The sequence below is a fragment of the Cervus elaphus genome, chromosome 11, assembly GCF_910594005.1.
Source record: "Cervus elaphus chromosome 11, mCerEla1.1, whole genome shotgun sequence".
Taxonomy (NCBI): Eukaryota; Metazoa; Chordata; class Mammalia; order Artiodactyla; family Cervidae; genus Cervus; species Cervus elaphus.
In genome coordinates, this window is record NC_057825.1 from 38,034,339 (window position 1) to 38,054,488 (window position 20,150).

The 20,150-nt window shown below is 37.5% G+C and overlaps 1 protein-coding gene across 2 annotated transcripts in view; it reads left to right on the plus strand.

Annotated features, from left to right (window-relative positions):
• GFPT1 (glutamine--fructose-6-phosphate transaminase 1) overlaps nucleotides 1–20,150 on the plus strand; it is a 61,415-nt gene that overhangs the window by 19,715 nt on the left and 21,550 nt on the right. For both annotated transcript variants that reach the window (XM_043917594.1, XM_043917595.1), the window contains 7 exons: nucleotides 4,389–4,447; nucleotides 5,386–5,520; nucleotides 7,859–7,920; nucleotides 9,385–9,464; nucleotides 12,600–12,705; nucleotides 14,624–14,787; nucleotides 15,781–15,876. In XM_043917594.1, coding sequence (XP_043773529.1) covers nucleotides 4,389–4,447; nucleotides 5,386–5,520; nucleotides 7,859–7,920; nucleotides 9,385–9,464; nucleotides 12,600–12,705; nucleotides 14,624–14,787; nucleotides 15,781–15,876 — 702 coding nt within the window. The remainder of the gene's footprint in view (nucleotides 1–4,388; nucleotides 4,448–5,385; nucleotides 5,521–7,858; nucleotides 7,921–9,384; nucleotides 9,465–12,599; nucleotides 12,706–14,623; nucleotides 14,788–15,780; nucleotides 15,877–20,150) is intronic.

Sequence of the window (20,150 nt, forward strand, 5' to 3'; positions counted from 1 at the left end):
AGGCTGCTTTTGAGTGTGGGTATCAGGGTAACCATAGGAGGAAATCTCATCTGCATGTTGAATCCATAGTTTGTCCAGTTCAGATTGGTTTCTTTTTTTTTTTTTTTTCAGATTGGTTTCTATATAGACCTGTAAGTTAGAAATTCTACTTGATGTAAAAAAGGCCTTTAAAAAATGTGAGAGCTTCAGTTTTTAAAATTCAGTACACTAGAAAAGGGGGTGCTTCCCAGGTGGCGCTAGTGGTAAAGAACCCACCTGCCAATGCAGATAGACGTAGAGACATGGGTTCGATCCCTGGATGGGGAAGATCCCCTGGAGGAGGGCATGGCAATCCACTGTAGTATTCTTGCCTGGAGAATTCCATGGACTGAGGAGCCTGGTGGGCTACAGTCCTTGGGGTCGCAAAGAGTCAGACATGACTGAAGTGACTTAAGCACAGCAAAGCAAACTAGATAGAAAAGAGTATCTAGTTTCTAAAAAAAAAAAGTCTGAGTTTTTTCCCAGAATACAGAAAGCTTGATTTAGTTTTGCTAATTGGTATACTACCAATAATTGGTATACTACCTCTTAGTATGCAGATGTTCTGTTGAAAGTACTCTTTCCTCTGCAGTAGGAGAATAATCAGATCCAAATTAAACTATGTAATAAGCACCCTCCCTGATAATTGTCTTCTCTCTTTATTGTATATTTGTATTTCCAGAGAGGTCTTTCAAACACTTGGATACCCAGATAACTTATTACCATTATTCCTCCAGAATTACCGTTATTCCTTCAGAGCCTACATCACACTGCTCAGTTCTGACAGTCGAGAAATATGTAATGAATTTTTGTCTTATAAATTTGTCCAACAGTAGCTTATGTGATCTCATTGATAGTTCCACCTTATAGCGTCAAGAATTAAGGCGTGGGCCTCCCTGGTAGTCCGGTGGTTGAGAACTCACCTTGCAGTGCGGGGATACAGGTTTGATCCCTAGTCTGGGAAGCTCCCATGTGCCCCCGGGCAGCTAAGCCTGTGCGCCACAACGGCTGAGTGCATGTGCTCTAGGGCCCGCGCTCCACGGTAAGAGAAGCCGCTGCAAGGAGAACCCTGTGCACTGCACCCAGAAAGTAGCCCCCCTTTCACTGCAACTACAGAAAAGCCTGAGCAACAGTGAAAACCCAGCTCAGCCAGAAAATTAAAAACAACAACAAAATCTAAAAATGAACTAAGGCATTGGTGAAGGCTGACAAAGTGTAAGCCATCTGAACTGATGTCTGAAATCACAAGTACTGTGAAATTATGGGAGAAGGATTCACTTTCTGCTTCAAGTAAGCCCCAGCAGGAACTAGAGGGCCACATTCTACCACTGAACCTGGAAAAATGGATGCAGCATAGAAACAGATGAGCAGAGGCATCTCTAGAAGGAAGTGTTTATTTAGAGACGGATTGTTCCCATGTCATTTAGTCATACTAGAGAGCCACCCAAGTTTGAATAACTTAAGGCATCTGTGAGTCTTCTTCCTCAGTGACAAACTCTCTGAATGAGGAGCCAGGATGGGTTGAGTCATCTGCTCAGGAGAGGGCTGCGGGGAAGCCTGCCATTGTATGTGGAGGAAAGTGCCATAGAATCTACCTGAGTCCTCCTGTCACTCACCCTCCTCTCTGCTGTGAGTCTGCACCACATACACAGCAAATCTGAGGAGTGCAGATAGCTCTAGAAGGGAACGTTCCTCCTTGTGAAGATTTGAGAAGGATACGGGGGCAGAATGAGATTTTTTCATGTGACAGAACTAAAGGTAGAAGATGAGGGTAAACTACGTACCCCCTTTTCATGGTTGGTTTGTTCCTCTAAATGGGTAGGGTTGAAAGGTCGGTTACTTGAAGTGGAAATGTAGAGTTGTGAGGGAAAGGTTCATAGGCCTGTACTTATGGAGTAGATGGTTTGTGCAAGAATTTTTTTTTTTAACTACCACCTTCCAAGTTCTAAAATCATCTGTTTGACAAAGATTTTAAATTTCAATGGGTTTGATGTCAGGGAGTATGAAAGGATACATTGCTAATATTTTATCTAACAAAAGAGCAAACAACTAAGTACTGTAAGAAGACAAGCTGTCTGAGCTCTCAGACACACGTGTACGCAACACAATTCAGAAATACCCAGGAGGACTCCTGCAGGCTTAATGGATGGCAGCCTACTGAAACATGTATTCAGAACGTGGAAAACTCAAGAAAACACATTTTTAAATTTCCTACCCAGCTGAAAGAAATAAAGATGAAACCGTCACTGAAACAAAACAGTTTTTTCCCCCAAATAAGTGCAGTTTTATAAAGTGCTAGGCTAGCAATTAATTCTTTAAATTTTAAACTTTATTCTTGGAATTTTCTGTTAAACACAAGAAATAATCTCCATCCCATCCTGCTTATTTTCTGCAGTCTTGGAAGCCTGAGATACATTTCTGTTATGAGGCTTCTTGATAGTAAATGGGCACCTTTTAAAACTTCTGTTAGTTCAAGCTACTAACACGTATATATATTTTTTTCTTATATATTTGTGCTCCAAAAAAAAAAGACTATAAACCAGGGAAGTGCTTATTGCATCTAGGCCTTTTCAGTGGGCAGAGCTAAGAGCACCTGTGTGTGTGTGTCCATGTGTACATGCATAATTTAAAGAGAAAATTCAGATAATTTTACACTAATCCAGGGCTATATGGTTTTTATTTTACCTCATTGATTTATATGTTTCCTGTCAATAACACTTAAAAACTTAGTTCTTAACACCAGCAACATACTTATATGATCTATGAAATGATACATGTACAACAGAATCATAATGCCAACACTGCCACAACAGTATATTTATTGTCTTTTGTTACTTTCTTTTGTACTTAAGGGATATCTCTCTAGGGATGTATAATCAAATTACTGTATTTTGGAGTCACTTGGACTAATCCTTCTGTACATGGTTGTGCTGCTAGCTGGGTACTGCATTCTGTTGATGTATTTTATTTTGAATTTTAGGGATTTTCTTAAACAGCTTTTATGTAAAATATTTGCATAGTTCTCTGAGGTCACACCTGTAAAAAAGACATACTAAAATAAGTCTAGCTTCTATCTTATTTCCTCTTCCTTATTTCATCTCTTCCTGTATATAAGCATTTAACAAAATTTTTAGTGTCAGTTCTTTCATGGTTTTTAAAAATAAGTGAATACATACATATGTATATATGTACAAATATACATATGTATGTGTGTATGTATATCCCTTTGAGGTAAGATTTTGTAATTTAATTCAGAAGCCACCTTTTCTAGGTTTTTCATACTTCACGTAATTATTGGATTGGATTAGAAAGCTAACTGCTGAAATTTTTAACACTGACAATCTTTATAAAAGATTCCTGAAAATGTATATCTATGATTATATTTTGAGAATTTGGCTTTAACTTCAGGCTTTATATCAGCTATTTATGATTCTCTGTGTTCTAGCATTAAAATTTTTTTAAAGTTTTTATAGTATTATTTTGTGGTATCTTAATCAAGTGACATGTTTATTTTATCATTTGATTTGTAGTGCATTCAGTTCAAGCTCATTTAATGTAAGACCAGAATATTAGATCTTTAAATATATTTTCATAGTTATCAAATGTTATCAAAATAAAATTTTGATAATTTGATATAAAATTGAATTGAGTAGTAACTTCTCTCCTGACTTACATGAACTTTGAATAATAAATACACAGTAATAGTCTTTACATACACTCTAAGTGGCTAAAAATAGTGTTGTCAACTCTTGATTTCACATTTTTAACATTTTTGAAAGTTAATAAAAAATATGAATGAGAATTATCCCACTATCATCTGTATTTGATCTCAGAATTTTCTGTAACCTCAGGTAAATAAACTATGGAACTGAATAACTGTTTTTTTTTCTTGCTGAGTTCTATAACTTTAGTTTTGAACTCATTTAGTATAAACTGGATAAAGCCTTTCTCTTTAAACTTTGGATTGTTTTATGCATAAGAATGAATGAACAAAGAAGTGAGAATATAGTTAGTTCAACCCTTTCATTTTGCAAATGGAAGAAACTGGCCCAGGAACATGCTGCTTTTGCGTGATGACATTGGACTGGTATTTTAGCCACAACTGAAGTTGATGCCTCTAAACTCCAGTTTATTCTGTTAATTTGTTATACCCACGTCTAAGCACTGTGTGCTTTTACACATGGACTATGCTGCTGATCTACCTGAAGGTAATCTGATGATGAAAACTGGATAATACTTGATTACACCTGGAAGTACAGTGTGTTACAAATTTTTTGACTTGAGAAAAAAATCTATTAATAGTAATGGCAATTTATTGTGTTTATTAGACCTATAATTTTTTGGTCATCAGTGATTTTATCTCTTTTTAGAATTTATTGTTATTCACAATGGAATCATCACCAACTACAAGGACTTGAAAAAGTTTCTGGTAAGTAAAGTGACCTAAAAAGACCACCAGTCTTTGAGAATATTTCTGATGAGAGCATTGAGGTTGTTTGGGATGTGCAGTAAATCCTATCTGGATATGATTAAATAATTCCTACGACAGTTATAGGGTGTGGTGGTTTATTGGACTTTTCTTTTGTTGACAGTGGAACTTTTTTGTTTCTTATATGAAAAAGAAATAATTATTTGGCTTTATTATAAATAAAAGCTTCAATAAAATTAGAATTTGGAAGGGTCTCTTTTGCATTGTGAGAGACCTTGTTTGTAATTTTTAAAAGTTTCTAGAGTGTCAGAAGACTTAAGACAGGTTGAATGAAAGCTCTATGCCCTAAATAGCTATGTACTACATAGTCATGATAATGATGATGACCTTCATTAGTGATTGAGCAGAGCTGTCCAGTTCAACTTTTCTGCAATGATGGAAACTTTCTATACATGTACTGTCCCAGAATGGTAGCCCCTGTCCAAGTGTGGCTGTGGAGCTGGGATGAATGCGGAACTAAATTTGAAATATTATTTCACTGTAAATTTAAGCAGCCACATATAGCTAATGGCCATTGGATCGGATAGTGAAATATCATTATTAAAGAAAGAATCATTATGTTCATAATGAAATTAATGTTTTGTGAATGTTACATATTTCATTATATTTTAATTATTTTAAAATTTATTTAATTCATATATGGCATATATAGATTTGTATAATTATAAGTATTTGTTCACAGGGAATACCTTACTATTTTGGGTTCCACATAATTAGATGGTGACCTTAATTTTGAACAGTAGGTATAATTAGTTGTATGGTGGTCAAATTAAAAGTTGGCTAATGAGATTTTTGAGGAAAAAAATTAGGTAGAAAAGATTTATATTCTAAGAATATTTCCTTAAATGTGTCAATTTTTTTTTCCTTTCTAATTACAGGAAAGTAAAGGCTATGACTTTGAGTCTGAAACAGACACAGAGACAATTGCCAAGCTTGTTAAGTACATGTATGACAATCGGGAAAGTCAAGATATAAGTTTTACTACCTTGGTGGAGAGAGTCATCCAACAATTGGTATTAAACCACACTTTTAAAGATAGTTATTGCCAATGTTAATCACAATAAATAAACTCTTAAAATATGATAAGTAGGAACTAGCCAATTTTTAAAGTATTTTTTGCTTTTATTCCTCCATATATACAAAACTGTTCAATTTGAATAATTTTGAGACTGCTTTAATGATTTTACTTGTTTCACTATAGTTCAGTGTCATGGGAATGAAAAATAGTCTAAATGTAAAGAGTTTGTCGACAAACTGCATACTCATACACAAACCCATACATACCACACACAAGCATGTATATAGTACATAAGTTGGGGATTCATCACTTTCTCACTTCCTGCTCATTCAAATGTTCTTCCTAGTCAGTAACTTAGCAAAAGGTAGCTTTGGTGAAATACACACTTCTTATTCTGAGATAATGTCTGCATGTCTCTGAGCCACTACAGTCAATCAATTTTTCCTTATAGGGACTTTCACTTGGCACTGTACCTTTTCAGAAAAATATTTCCCAGCCCAAGAGAAAGGTGGTATTTTTTTTTTTTAATTTCATCCCAATTGTCGTACTTTACAGATATCAAAGATACAAAAAGGCCCAAATACATAGTGACTTCCACCCCACCCTTCTACCCCCACAACTCTAGCTTTCCCATTTGAAAGCTGTTTACTTCTCTGTAAAGGTCCAACCCTTCCTCCCATCTCCACCCAAACCTTATGGTGTCTGCAGCAAAAGGAGTGAGGAAGACAGAGAAGGTAGAGGACTGTTCTTCCCTTTACTCAAGGCAGAGTGGTGTGCTCTCCGAGTGTTTTTTTGTTTCTCCTCATTGTATAACCCAGATTGTTCTGTTCCTTCCCTTTCCTACCTCACGTTCCTCCTTTATTCATTCTTGATTTCCGTAGACCCTGTCTCTGAGGAGTTTGGGTTGAGGGGGTGGTATGGTGTGCATGTTAATAATCATGATTGTGTGTGTATATGTCTCAATATCAAGGATCGCAAAGAGTCAGGCATGACTGAAGTGACTTAGCACAGCACACACAGCACATCAAGTTCAAAAAGAATGAAAGTTAACAGTGATGTACACTACAACATTTTCCGCAAACTAATAAAATCCATGCAGTCACTAATGTCGAAAGGGGCAGGGGACTTCCAGGGGGTTGGTTTTGCTTGTTTTTCTTTTATAGACAAGGGCATGGCGTTAAGATGTAAAGTTGGGAGAGGCAGTTTGGATAAAAACTTTGAAAGGGTCCCTGCAGTTATTCATTTCTCCATCAAGATGTGGATGTGTGTTTCTTAAAATTCTCACACATTACATCATTCAGCCTGGAGACCCTGCAAAAATGTAAGAAGTGGTATCACACTGGTAAGGGAAGCAAGTGTTCCCTCTCACTGGCAGCCATGGTGGACCCTGAGGCCACCTGCAGCAGAGTCAGCCAAGCGACAAGACAGTCTTACAGTGACACTCCTCCTTGAAGGGAAACAGGATTTTGACAGTATTATATGCTCATATTCAGGAACGAACAGTGAAAGAGGAACTATTAGCTACTTAAATAAGAGGGTTGTGAAGTACGGGCTTTGGGAAAATCTGTTTTTCATGAAACAGAATGAAAGCCTAAACCCAGTGTTGCTGACTTTGCCCCCTGAAATAACAGAGCTTTGTTGAGACAAAAAAGTCAAGGGAGGAAAAGTAAGCAACCCAGGGATGAACTGTGGCTCCTTTAGAGCGATAAAGGGACTGCCCTCCATTACCAAACACCACTTTTGCCAGGGCCTTTGCTACATGCGTTGTTGTTGCCCCAGTTCTGGCCCCTTATCATTTTGATAAGGACCTTGTCTTATTACCAACTTAGTACTTGAAATGATAATATTGTCTGTTTGCTGTTTCAAGACTGTGATATATTTTCCTATTGGTTTGGTTTTCAAAATAAATAAGACTTAATTTTCTTCCAAAAAAAAAGAAAGTTAACAGTGATGTAAAATTGCTGGGCCAGAGAATGGGTTTTGAATACGGAGCTTAGTATCTTTTCTGACTCTGCCCTGCCTTTGCTAATGCATAGTATGGGACACATGAGAAGTGTTGGTAGCATGTACAAAGGTGACTTTTATAATGCTCTGTTTTGGAACTATTATCTGTTGATCCTATTTTAAGAGTGGGCTTGTTTAAAAAGTGAATATTGGATACATCAAAGCTGGAATAAGTGTCTGCCTGAAATTTAGGCTAATTTACAAAGTAGTGCAAAAGAGCAGTGTGTGAACTGAAAATCTTTGTGCTGAAGCCAGTATATTTTAGGCATTTCTCATTTGACAGTTGATTATAATACATATTGTTAATGCACTTTTTTTTCCCTCCATAGGAAGGTGCTTTTGCACTTGTATTTAAAAGTGTCCATTTTCCTGGCCAAGCAGTTGGCACAAGGTATATATAGATTTAATAATGACTAATATTCATATGTATTTTGAAACTTAAATTATAAGCTTATTCTCTTTACACTATAAATGATCCTTCACTCTAATGGCTCTGCCTTTTCTAGAGATATTTGTGAGAATCATCCCTTGGTATCCATGAGGGACTTGTTAAAAACCCTTGTGAATACCAAAGCCCATGGATGCTCAAGTTCCCTATATAAAATGGTGTGGCATTTGTGTATAACCTGTACACATATCCTGTACACTTAAAAGCATGTCTAGATTACTTAAATACCTAATATGATGCAAATCTTATGTACATAATTGTAAATCCAATGTATATACTACCAGTGTGTAAAAATGTTGCCAGTGTGTGGCAAATTCAAGTTTTGCTTTTTTGGAACTTTCTAGAATTTTTTTTCCTGAATATTTTCAATCCACAGTTGGTTGAATCTGCAGATGTGGAGCCCATGCATATGGAGGTCGACTGTATTTTTTTTCCACGTGTCTTATCTGTTGTTTTACTATTCTTCCATGTGACAGAATCCCTTAACAAAGCAAAACCACCTGGCATTTGTAATTGGCCTTTTGTCTGCATTGGGCCCTATTGTTACTTTGTGAGTTTGGAGGTTGAGTATTCTATACAATACCCAGTCCTAGATGATTGTACGATTATTGCTTTTGCTGGGATATTTCAAGCCTAAGCATTAAGTCCTTCTGAAAACAGTGGGAGGCCTAAGACTTGGTAAGAAAGGGCAGTCTTTAAAAAGTCAGAGGAACTAAGGATAAAGTGCTGAATATTCATATATTGTTCATATATCAAAAGAAAGTTTCCATTTGATGTTAAAAATGAGAAACTTTTTAATGCATCATCATAGAACAGGGGTCTGCAAACCTTTTCCGTTACAATGCAGGCATGCTCTGTTGCTTCAGTTGTGTCCAACTGTTTGTGACCCTGTGGACAGTAGCCTCCCAGGCTCCTCTGTCCATGGAATTCTCCAGGCAGGAATAGTGGAGTAGGTTGCTGTTCCCTCATCCAGGAATCGTACCGACCCAGGGATGGAACCTGCTTCTCCTGCATCTCCTGCATTGCAGGCAGATTCTTTACCCACTGAACCACCTGGGTAGCCCTTTCTGTAACAAGCCAGACAGTAAATTAGGCTTTCTCGGCCATGTCCTGTCGCTTCTGTGGCAGCCTCTCAGTTTGCTGTTGTAGTGTGAAAGCAACCGTAGAAACAAGTAGAAGAATGGGCGTGGCCATGTTCCAAAAAAATAGACAAACCTGGCTGTGGGTCATAGTTTGCTGACTTTTGAATATTTTTTAAAAACTCATTCTTTTGTTGTATCTGAAGTTGACCTCAGAGGGAGAATTTAAGCATTATTTGAATAGCATTCCCTCATCATATTTAAATTTTGTATCATTACTGCATTATTTATAAAAATGGTTTAATTCTGTTTAATTTTGTACTAACAGACGAGGAAGCCCTCTGTTGATTGGTGTACGAAGTGAGCATAAACTGTCTACTGACCACATTCCAATTCTCTACAGAACAGGTAGAAACTATTCCTATATTATGGCATGGGGAAAATGTATAAATTGAGTGCAGTAGATATAAAGACTTGTTTTCCATAAATTGATTAAATGCCCATTTGATCAGATCCACTCATATATATAGTTCTGTCTAGACATGAAAAGGATTTGTTTTTGTGATTTCTCTGACGAGTAGAATTTTTTTCTGTTGTATATCCTTAGCTAGGACTCAGATTGGATCAAAATTCACACGGTGGGGATCACAGGGAGAAAGAGGTGGGAAATGCACTCTGCATGGATGGGGAGGAACCTTTATCCTCTTTTGTTCATTCTTTACTAATTCTTTGTTCTTGGAGTGAATGAATGTGCTGGGCCTCTAAAAATGTGCTTATTTTATGGGGATACATATTTTGACCTTATTTTTCTAATTTGCAGAGTATATTTTGTCTGTCTGCTTTTGCCATTTAGAAAACTGCTTTTAATAATTTGTTTCTTTAAGATCTCTGAGATTTGAGAAAATGGTTGAAATTGTAACTTTTTTCCCTTTGTTTTAAATTAAAATCATGTAAGATATATTATTATAAATAAGATGCTAAGATTAGGAAAAGAGCATTGTGTGTTAGGCTATTATAGATTGAACTCCATGGTAGTTATTTGGATAATTTAGCTGAAATATGTTTAAATGGATTTTGTTTTATGCATGACATTTTACTTTCAGATTTATGTTTGATATCTTGATTGGGTTTGTTTGAATTTGGAATTTTTAAAAAATTTATGTTTGAAATTTATCTTTTCAGCCATACAAACTGGATCATTTTATTGATATAATTAGCAAAAAATGATGTGTTCTTTTAGTTTACCTTTTTACTAAACACTTTCCAGGTAAAAGACACAGGGAGTGGTAAATTCAGGAGATTGAAACCCACATTATTGATGCAAAATTCTTGGCTTTTTAAAAAAGATTTAGCAAAGTACTCTAAGCCTATTCATCCTTAGATAGTGGCTGCTTTCACTATTTTATATAGAGCAGACAGTTATTTCCTTAAATAACCTTCAAATCCTGAGGTGTTAGAATTTATTTTCCTCTTCCCCTCCAACTCTTTTTAGAAGTAAAGCTAGTCTACCAGTATAAATTTTGGATCCAGAGTTCCAGGTTTCTTTTAATGATTCTGCTTGTGTATATTTATTACTTACATGTTAACCTTGTACATTGTCTTAGGCTACTTTTAGAAGCAATAGAAAAATATTGGCTAAGGTCTTAAGAGGCTGGAAGAAAACGTTATAATGAGACAGATCTTTTTGAGATCAGGGGTTGTGTTATAGTAATCCTGATTTTTCTAGCTCTTAGTAGTTAAAAAGTTTTGGAAGTAGAGCCTCCTGTTGAAGAGGCTGTGTACAGGGGAAAACATGGGAGTGGCTTTCAGGCATTGCTTTTTCTCCAGGTGTAACCACTGACCAAATAAAGTAGGATGATAATAATTGTTTTCCACTTAAATCAGATGAAGTAATCAATAGATGGAAGACATTTTAGATTGTAACAGTCATATAGATGTATGTAAGCAATGTTCATTTAAACAGGCAGTGATACCTTTACTTCCTCTATATATTTGTAATTAAGTATACCTTGTTACTTGAAGAATGAAATAACCAGTATTGGAAGAAAGAATATGGTGAAACTCAACCCTGGTAGGATATTTTATAAGCAAAGCTAGTTGTTTTTATGTAAAAAATGTAGGTGCTAGCCTATCCTTTCGCCCATTTTTTAATTTACTTTTTCACATACAGTAAAGTTCATTCTTTCTGATGTACAATTTCATGAGTTCTGTCAAACACAGTCAGTTGTATAACCACCTCCACAGTTGAGATAAAGAGCAATTCATCCCCTATAAAGTTCCTTCAGCTGACTGACTGTAGTCAATCCTTGTCCCTATATCCAGCCTCTGGCAAACACTGACCTGCTTTATCTCTCTGTAGTGTTGTCTTCTCTGGGATGTCTTATACTTATTTTTTAAAAGCATGATGTCATTTGTACTGTTGGGTATGGATGGGAAGAGCTGTTTTGTTTTCATGCCTAAACCACATCAAATAATCAAATAATAATAAAAATAATCAAGTAATAATAAAAGAAGTGGAGAACTTTGGATATATGTTACTAAGAATAGTTACTAGCAAGTTTTTGTACACATTGATTTTAGAGGATGGACACAGTAGGAGTTCTTACAAGTGTATTTATAGTATTCTTGGGCCATTGTGTCCATTGGTTGTAAGGTCTTCTGTGTCCTGATCTTTGAGAAAGGTGCTTTTTGTCTCTGAGAATTTATATATATAGTCTTAAGTTAATAGTATTTTCTGTATTTGGCTAATTGGTCAAACTTCATTATACCTTCCAGTTTTGACTTTAGTCAAAGAGGAAAAAGAAATTCTTCATCAGTAGCTTAACAAGTTAAGTAGAGATGCCAGAATCCTAAAGTGCCAGAATTAAAAGATGTTACCATTATGGAAGGACTACACTTTATCCTGACTTAAAAGAAATGTAAGAAAATCCAGTTTTAAGAAAGGAGAGGTTCTGGGTTTACAGTTCCAGTCCTTAGCAGTAGCTACCTTGTATGGTATACCATAGTTAGAGAATATCATTGTTTTGTTTTTAAATCAGAATTAGTATAGCCTGAACTTTGATTTGTTACTTACCTTTAAAATCTAGAGAAGTTTTATTTGGAGGTAATAAAAATATGCCACCAGCCTTCATTTTATTTTTCATTGCATAATTTTCATATTTTTAATGTAATTTTAATGTTTAAGTGCACAAATTTATGTCTTAATTCCATTAAGTTTTGTTTAAAGTTAAAATTAGGCTATACATACATTAAAAAAGTTAGTGACATCATTTGCGTTTTTCTTGGAAAATAAATATTACATTAAAAAATGCATAACATAGCACTGTATATGCCACGCTGTCTGATAGTTGCTCTTTCACTCTACGCCCTTTGTTCTTGTTGGCTTATTGCATGAAAATAGGGTGATCTACCTGGCATTGAAAAGTTGCTGGAATTATTTTGCATTGCTATGGTTTTTTTGTTGATTTTGGAGAAAGTTGTGTATATTTATAAATCAGCCATGGTTTTCTACGGTTGGCTGACTCCTTTAACTCCATGCTCTAGGCAAAGATAAGAAGGGAAGCTGCAATCTCTCCCGTGTGGACAGCACAACTTGCCTTTTCCCTGTTGAAGAAAAAGCAGTGGAATATTACTTTGCTTCTGATGCAAGGTGAGCGTCATTGGTTGATACAGAGAGAATTTTTAGTAAAGCTTCTTATGCTGCAGGAAACCAAAAAGTCATTTTGTATAAATCTAGTCACGCTGTATAGGAGAACTTTGTTAATTAAGGTTGTGAAGGTGACCATTCTGGGGTCCTAGAATGTCTTCTCTCTCAATTCAGAATATGTAGGTCCATCTACAAAGAAGAAATAATGGTCCTTGAGACTTGTTCTGATATATTTACTTTGAGCTCATGTATTTTTTTTGTCTCTTCTTTTAGAGCCATTACCCAGGTTTTATAGGGAGGAGAGATTTTATTTATTTATTTTTACCTGTTTTTTTTTTAACTTTTTATTTTGTATTGTGGTATAGCTGATTAGCAATTCTGTGATAGTTTGAGGTGAATAGTGAAGGAACTCAGTCACATATGTATTCATCCTCTCCCAAACTTCCCTGGGAGGAGAGATTTTTAGATTGGAGAGTAGAATGGCTTGGCATCATACCAATGATAGTATAATTGCTTACCTAGATTGTAGTTTTAATCCAGTGTGGACACATCTTTTTGATTGAGAAATAACTGGCAGCAAAATCACTTATATAGGAGATAGTAACTAGACTGAGACATTTTGAGAGAAAATGCAGTAGGATGCTTTGAGGCATTTATAAATGAAATTTAAATAGTAATGAGGGTAAAATGGAATCACCCAAATTGTCAGCAGGTGTGTGAGTCATTCATTTTGTCTGAAAGTAAGGGGATCTAAAAATCAATATTCATGTAGGTTAGGACTGCAAGGGGTATATTATCTCAGTGGGAAAGCGAGCTTCACTATTTTCTGAATTTTACAGGTGTGTAGGTTATACAGTCAGTGCTGAGATATGTCCTTGCTGTCACTAAGTAGACTTGTTACAGAGTTGACAGTTTTGGCTTAGGTAAGCTGGAAGTTATGAAAGCATTTCAACAGTTTTTCTTTCACTCGTACATTCATATTGAATACTCCAGCAAAGTCATGTACTGGGCTCAGGAGACAACGGTGAGTAAAAATAAAAATATTACTTGTCCTTAAGGATCTCTTCCTTATTGGGGGGAGACGGATTTTAGTCAATAGTCACCAAGTATAGAATTCCAGTTATGACAAGAGCCATAGAATGCGTGTGATAGAGTGATTTAACTTCCTACTGGTACATTTCTTTAAGAGAATGATGTTTGAACTGAGACTTAAGGAGATACTAGGAGTTAACCTGGTGAAGAGGTGGAGGGGAAAAACATGCATTCTCTGCAGTTGGATCAGCCTGTGAGATCTAGAATGGGTGTGAGTGTGGCTGGAGTAGAGAGAGGAAGTTTGGTGGGAGATGAGGCCAGAGAAAGAGGTAGGGGTCGTGGTAAAGGCATTTCGCTATTTTCCTAAGAACTAAAGGGAAGGTGTCAGTTGGTTTGTTGGGTAAGGGAGAAACCTTGATTGGAATTGACCTTTGATACACGTTTTGGCAGAAATGGAGAGTGGACGGAGGGAGGTTAGAGGGAACAGGGTTGGAAGTTAGGAGGTTGCTGCGGTAGTCCTGTGAAGGCTGGTGGTAGCTTGAACTGGTTTGTGGTGGTAGACACAGAGAGAAACTCTGGGAAATATTTAGGAGTTAAAATTGGAGGACTTGGTGATGGGTAGGATGAGAAAGAAAGAACCATGCCTTCTGATCTGATCTCATCAAATTTGGCTTTGGTTGTTACACCGAGGTTTTGTTTTTCATTGTCTGCATTGACCACCCCCTCCTTCATTTCTCTGTAAGGAATAGCGTTGATAACCAGAAATGTATCAGAGATACTGCCAGATGCTACTTTGTATTTAAACTTGGTCCTTTTGTTCTAATGGTAGTTATATTTATAATAATCATCCTAGATTATTGATTGTTCTGTCTCCTGGAACATTTTGTAGTGCTGTCATCGAACACACCAATCGTGTCATCTTTCTTGAGGATGATGATGTTGCCGCAGTGGTAGATGGCCGTCTTTCTATTCATCGAATTAAACGGACTGCGGGAGATCACCCTGGACGAGCTGTGCAGACCCTCCAGATGGAACTCCAGCAGATCATGAAGGGTGAACATTTTTGTCCTGTTATAGCTCAGTGTCCTCGATGGAAAGGATACATCCTCCTTTCTGTCCTGGTGTAGGAATCTGATAACACAGAATAGTGAACAGTTCACACCAGAAAGGGGGATGATTCTTTGGAGAAAGTATCTGCTGGTTTGACCATATTCTGCTACCAACTAATTCATGGTTTGTTGTTTCTCACATTAAAAAAGAAATCAATCATTTAAATAGTATGGGGAATCCTGGCTTGCTGCAGTCCATGGGGTCACAAAGATCAGACACGACTGAGTGACTGAACTGACATTTTTAAGATGCTTTATAAACATAGTTTGTGTTCTCTTCTTTATTCCTCTCTTCTCTTTGTGCTTTAGTTTTCTCATATATGAAGTGGAGATCGTAGGACTTAACCTCATTAAGGTTGTTTTGGGGATTAGCCCTGACAACAGTGCCTGACATGCGTAGTGAGCTCTACATAATGTTTGTTACTATTAACTATTGTGATTATGGTGATAGTGGTTTTTATAGTCCTTTCTGATGGGGTTGCAGTGAAAAACAAGCTTAAGTTTATTGCATAATGGCTATATATATCAAGTCTTTACTATATTAACCCACACTATCACACTATCACACTATGAAGTAGCTGCTAGAATAGATTTAACTGGTTAAGGAGTTTCCCAGAGCCTCTTAGATAATAACGATAGAACCATTATTTGAATCTAGATCTGACTCTAAACCATAAGCTTGTCCCACTCCCCTGTTTTGCTATAATTACATATTTTAGGTATAAAGTTAATAAAAGCATTTTTTCTCCTTACTTGCTTATTTTTCTTCCCATAGGGTAAAGTGTCATAAATGAATATTATTCTCTACTGCATGACCTTTTGTTTAATTTCATTTACTAAGGCTATATTGAAGGAGATAGACTTTTAGTTGAATACAAACTTCCTATCCTTTGGCTTGTTAATTTTTGTTTTAATGATACAATTTATTTTACTTTAGGCAACTTCAGTTCCTTTATGCAGAAGGAAATTTTTGAACAGCCAGAATCAGTTGTGAACACAATGAGAGGAAGAGTCAACTTTGATGACTATACTGGTAATTACATATGAACTATGTTACTATTTCAAAGTCTCATGGGGGTTGACATTGACAGCCTTATTAGAGTTCATTGTCCTTTATAGCCGTATAGAGTAACTATGGTTGCCAGCTATCAATGGAGCCCAGTCCTCTTTTAAAAGTCCTTCAGTGTGTGATTCCACTGATATGAGGTATATTTAAGTTATCTTTAGGGGCTGAGGAGAGGAGGGAATGGGGATTTAGTGTTTGGTGGATGTATATCTAAGTTAGATTTGTAGATCTAGTGGTTAGCAGGGGCTGAGGAGCAGAGAGAATGGGATTTAGTGTTTAATGGATGCAGAACTTCAGTTTGGAATGATGAAAAAGTTCTGAGGTGGGTGGTGGTGATGATTGTACAACAATGTGAAGGTGCTTAATGCCATTAAATTACACACTTACAGATCATTAAAATAGTAAATTTTATGTCAGGTATTTTACCACAGTAAAAATAAGGGAATAATAAATAATAGTTGCCAGGAGCTGAAGGGATGGCGGTGGGGAATGGTGAGTGACTACTAATGGATATAGGTTTTTTGGAGGTGATGGAAATATAAAATTAGAGGTGATGGCTGTATAACTCTGAAATACGAAACACCACTAATCATACACTCTGAAAAGGTGAATTTATGGTAAGTGGTAGCATACCTAAAATGGTTATGAAAAATATATAAGATGGCTAGAGAGTCACATTTGAAAATTGTTGTCAGTTATGGGAGTATTTGGGTTTCCCTAGTGGCTCAGACAGTAAAGAATCTGCCTGCAATACTGGAAACCTAGGTTTGATCCCTGGGTCAGGAAGATCCCCTGGAGAAAGGAATGGCTACCCACTTCAGTTTTCTCGTCTGGAGAATTCCATGGCTACAGACGTTGGAAGATTGCAAAGAGTCAGACACGATTGAGCAACTGGCAGTTTCACTTTCGTGAGAACATTAGGATGATCTTCCTGGGGCAGGGAAGAGTCCTTCGGTGTACCGTTAGAAACATTTAACCTGTTTTCAGTTCAGAGATCTTTTATTTAGCACTTGATATTACCGGGGACTGTTCTGAACACTGAATTCTCAGAAGAATGAGATATGGTCCCCTTATTAGGAAGCTTCCTTGTATCTGTTCAGCCTGGGTTTTTTCTCTCAGTTTATAAATGAGTGAGATATGAACTTCACAGAGGCTTTCAAGCGTTTGTCTAATGCCTTTTGTGGCACTTTGCCTTCCTGTGTGTGTAAGGTGGGATGACAGTGCAGCTCTGGTCCTATTTCTGAAAATTCTCTCTAGACCTTGTGTCACAGGATTTTCTGCACTTGGTAAAATGAGTTTGAGAGTGACTTTCTGTGGTCATAGAAAATCAGATTTTCAGAACATTCCTTGTGACCAGTTTCATAAACAAGCTTTGGGCTAAACTTCTCAGTGTTAGGAATCAGTTTTTGAGAGATTATGTCTAGTACACAGAAATCTTTTCCTGAATTTGTGTCTTAAATATTAAGTGCCTTCTCCTTTTTTGTGATGTCCTGCTAATTGATGGAGAATGATTTCTCTGAAGAAGTGTGGTTTTTGTATACTTTATTGTCTGAGACACATCATACTGTTTCTCAGCTAGAGAGATTTGTTGATGGCTGAGTTATAAGTGACATCTGTGGGAGGAGCACCATGCTGAATGCATCAGGAGCTGTAGGAAAGTTCTCTCTGCGGTGGTCTCCTCCTCTAGGTTCTTAGAAGGGGGAGGATTTGCATAATTTTACATAACTATTTAAAGAAAGGTAAAATATGATAAATGACATTAGACCCACAGTTTAGTGTTGAAATGTTTAAAATTGAGAGAGAATGAATCTGTGTGGACAGGGGGCCAGGCCAGGTTCCATGATGTAGGCAGATATAGTTGTAAAGGATTTGGAAGATTGTAATAGGTGAGAGGGAGTTGGGAGCTTTGCAGCCAGGTAGAATGCATTAGCTAAGGGGAGATAGTGGAAAACCATTAGACATTTATTTGTGAGATAATGGGTAGTCCAATTTGTCTGCCATGTCTTGTACATGAAGAGGGGTAGAGAGCAGTAAGTCAAGGCAGGAAGGTGAGAGGATCTGTCAAGGAGGGCCTTGAATGCCTTCTATTGTGTATGAAGAGTGCCTCCCTTTGTAGAAATTACAGAGCTGTTAGGAAAATTAGGAGAGGCTTGGGAACCAGGAGTGATCCTAGCTTCACTGAAGTGACTGACTACCAGTCTCCAGTGTGCACTGGAGGAACGAGAGGCTGAGATGCAGCCACCAGTTGGAGTGTTGTCCCATCTGGGGTAAAGCGATGGGGAAGGGGAGGCAAGTGGAGGCTAGGAGAGAAACAGGAGCATTGCAAACCAGAACCTGCATCTGCTTGTGTGGGGCGAGGGAGTTGTGGAAGGTGGTGGAACTGAAAGAACTGGGAGAGTAGCAGTAAGTAAATACTATTAACAGCATCGAAGGGAAGTAAGAATTCGGAAAAAGCATTGTTTTATAAGGGAAGAGAACAAGATAAACTTTGAAAAGTCATGACTTTAAAAAGCACTTTTATCTATGGTATGTGTTCCTCATAAAAGTTCTATAATATAAACAGGATGACTGTTATCCTTTTTCGTTGTAAAGATAAGGAAGTTGAGGCCCTGTCAGTTTGAAGTCTTGCCAGAGGTCACACGGCCAGTCACTTATGGAGTCAGTCGGGCCTCCAGCGTTCAGGGGTTCCCACTGAACTCCTGCCCATCCTCCAGGCGCTCCTGCCGCAGTCATGGTCTCCCTTACCAGGAGTAGGAGTCTCTCCAGAGCATCCATTCAGACCATGGGCGACTCCTTCCAGAACTCTCCCAGACACCCCTCAGCCAGCAGGGAATGGCAATCCCACTCCAGATTTCTTGTCTAGAAAACCTCATGGACAGGGGAAACTGATGGGCTATAGTCCATGAGGTTGCATGGAGTTGGACATGACTGATTGACTAATACAGACAATTTTAAGGAAACACTTGATGACCAGCTAACCTCATGGTCCAACCTTGCTGTCCATCATCTGAAAATACAGTTCTCTCCAATAGTCTGTCTGCTTAAACTTAGTCATCTCCAGACTGATTTGCTTTTACGTGACCCCCTACCTAGACTCTTAAGGTTGTTTACTCTCCCCTCCACCCCCAAATCTTTTCGGTGCATGCTGAAGTCTGTGGAAAAATGCCAGAAAGAAAACTATACATAAAGGAATAGCAAGGCCAGTCTGGCTGGAGTGGCCTCGGTGAGAGGGCAAATGCCAGGAGATTAGGTCAAAGTGAAGCAAGAAACAGGGTGTCTGCCTCCTGAAAGCCATAATAAGGAATTTGGACTTTATTCCAAAGTTATTTGAGAAGCCATTTGAGGCTTTTATTATTGTTTTATATTCTGTTTTACTCATTTCTTAAAATAGAGAAATACAGTATGCCCTCTCAGTATTGAAATTTAAAAGGAAGAATATAAAGTTATTCAAAAATATACAAAAACCTGTATCTTGCTTCCATTTTATAACTAGTTAAGGTAGAAAAAAGAGTGGAGGGGACAAAGAGCAGGGGCAGAGTAGACAGACTGATGGTGGGTTAGACGGAGAAGGAGTCTGCTTGTGGGCGTGCTCATCACTCTCACAGTCAGATGCTGAATTCTCTGGTAGCCACACAGGGCCTTGGACAGTGTGTGCACTTGGTAGGTGCTCAGAATATTAGTTGAATGATTGAATAAATTCTGGATGAAAGTTTCTCACAGGTAGAAAACTAGCCATGTAGCCTTGTATAGAAGAATCCATAGACAAGGCACCCTTAGAAGGACACATACGTGGCTATAGAGACAGACTCATTGGAGGGTTTTGAGATCAGATTTGTTTCTAAAGAATCCCTCTAAAAGATCATTCTGGCTGTGTGTGGAGAAAGGCTTTAGGAGGTGGAGAAGAGGTTGGAGAATGTGGTCCAGGGTAGAGATGCTGGATTCGGGTGGTGACATTAGAGGGGCACTTTGAAGGTAGGGCTCTCAGGACTTGCTTGTGCAGTGGTTGTGGAGCAACCAAGGATGACCCTGATGTTAGGTGAGTGGTTGGCATTTACTGAGATGGGAAAGACTGCAAGGAGCATGGTATATATTGTGTTCAGAGCACTGTTCTGGGCATGTGGTAGAAATGGACGTAACTAAGACAATTGTTTTTCCAGGCAGACTTACTGAGAGATAATCAGGTATAATAAAACTTGACTGTTCTTAATGTATAATTCAGTGAGTTTTCACAACTTCTTACA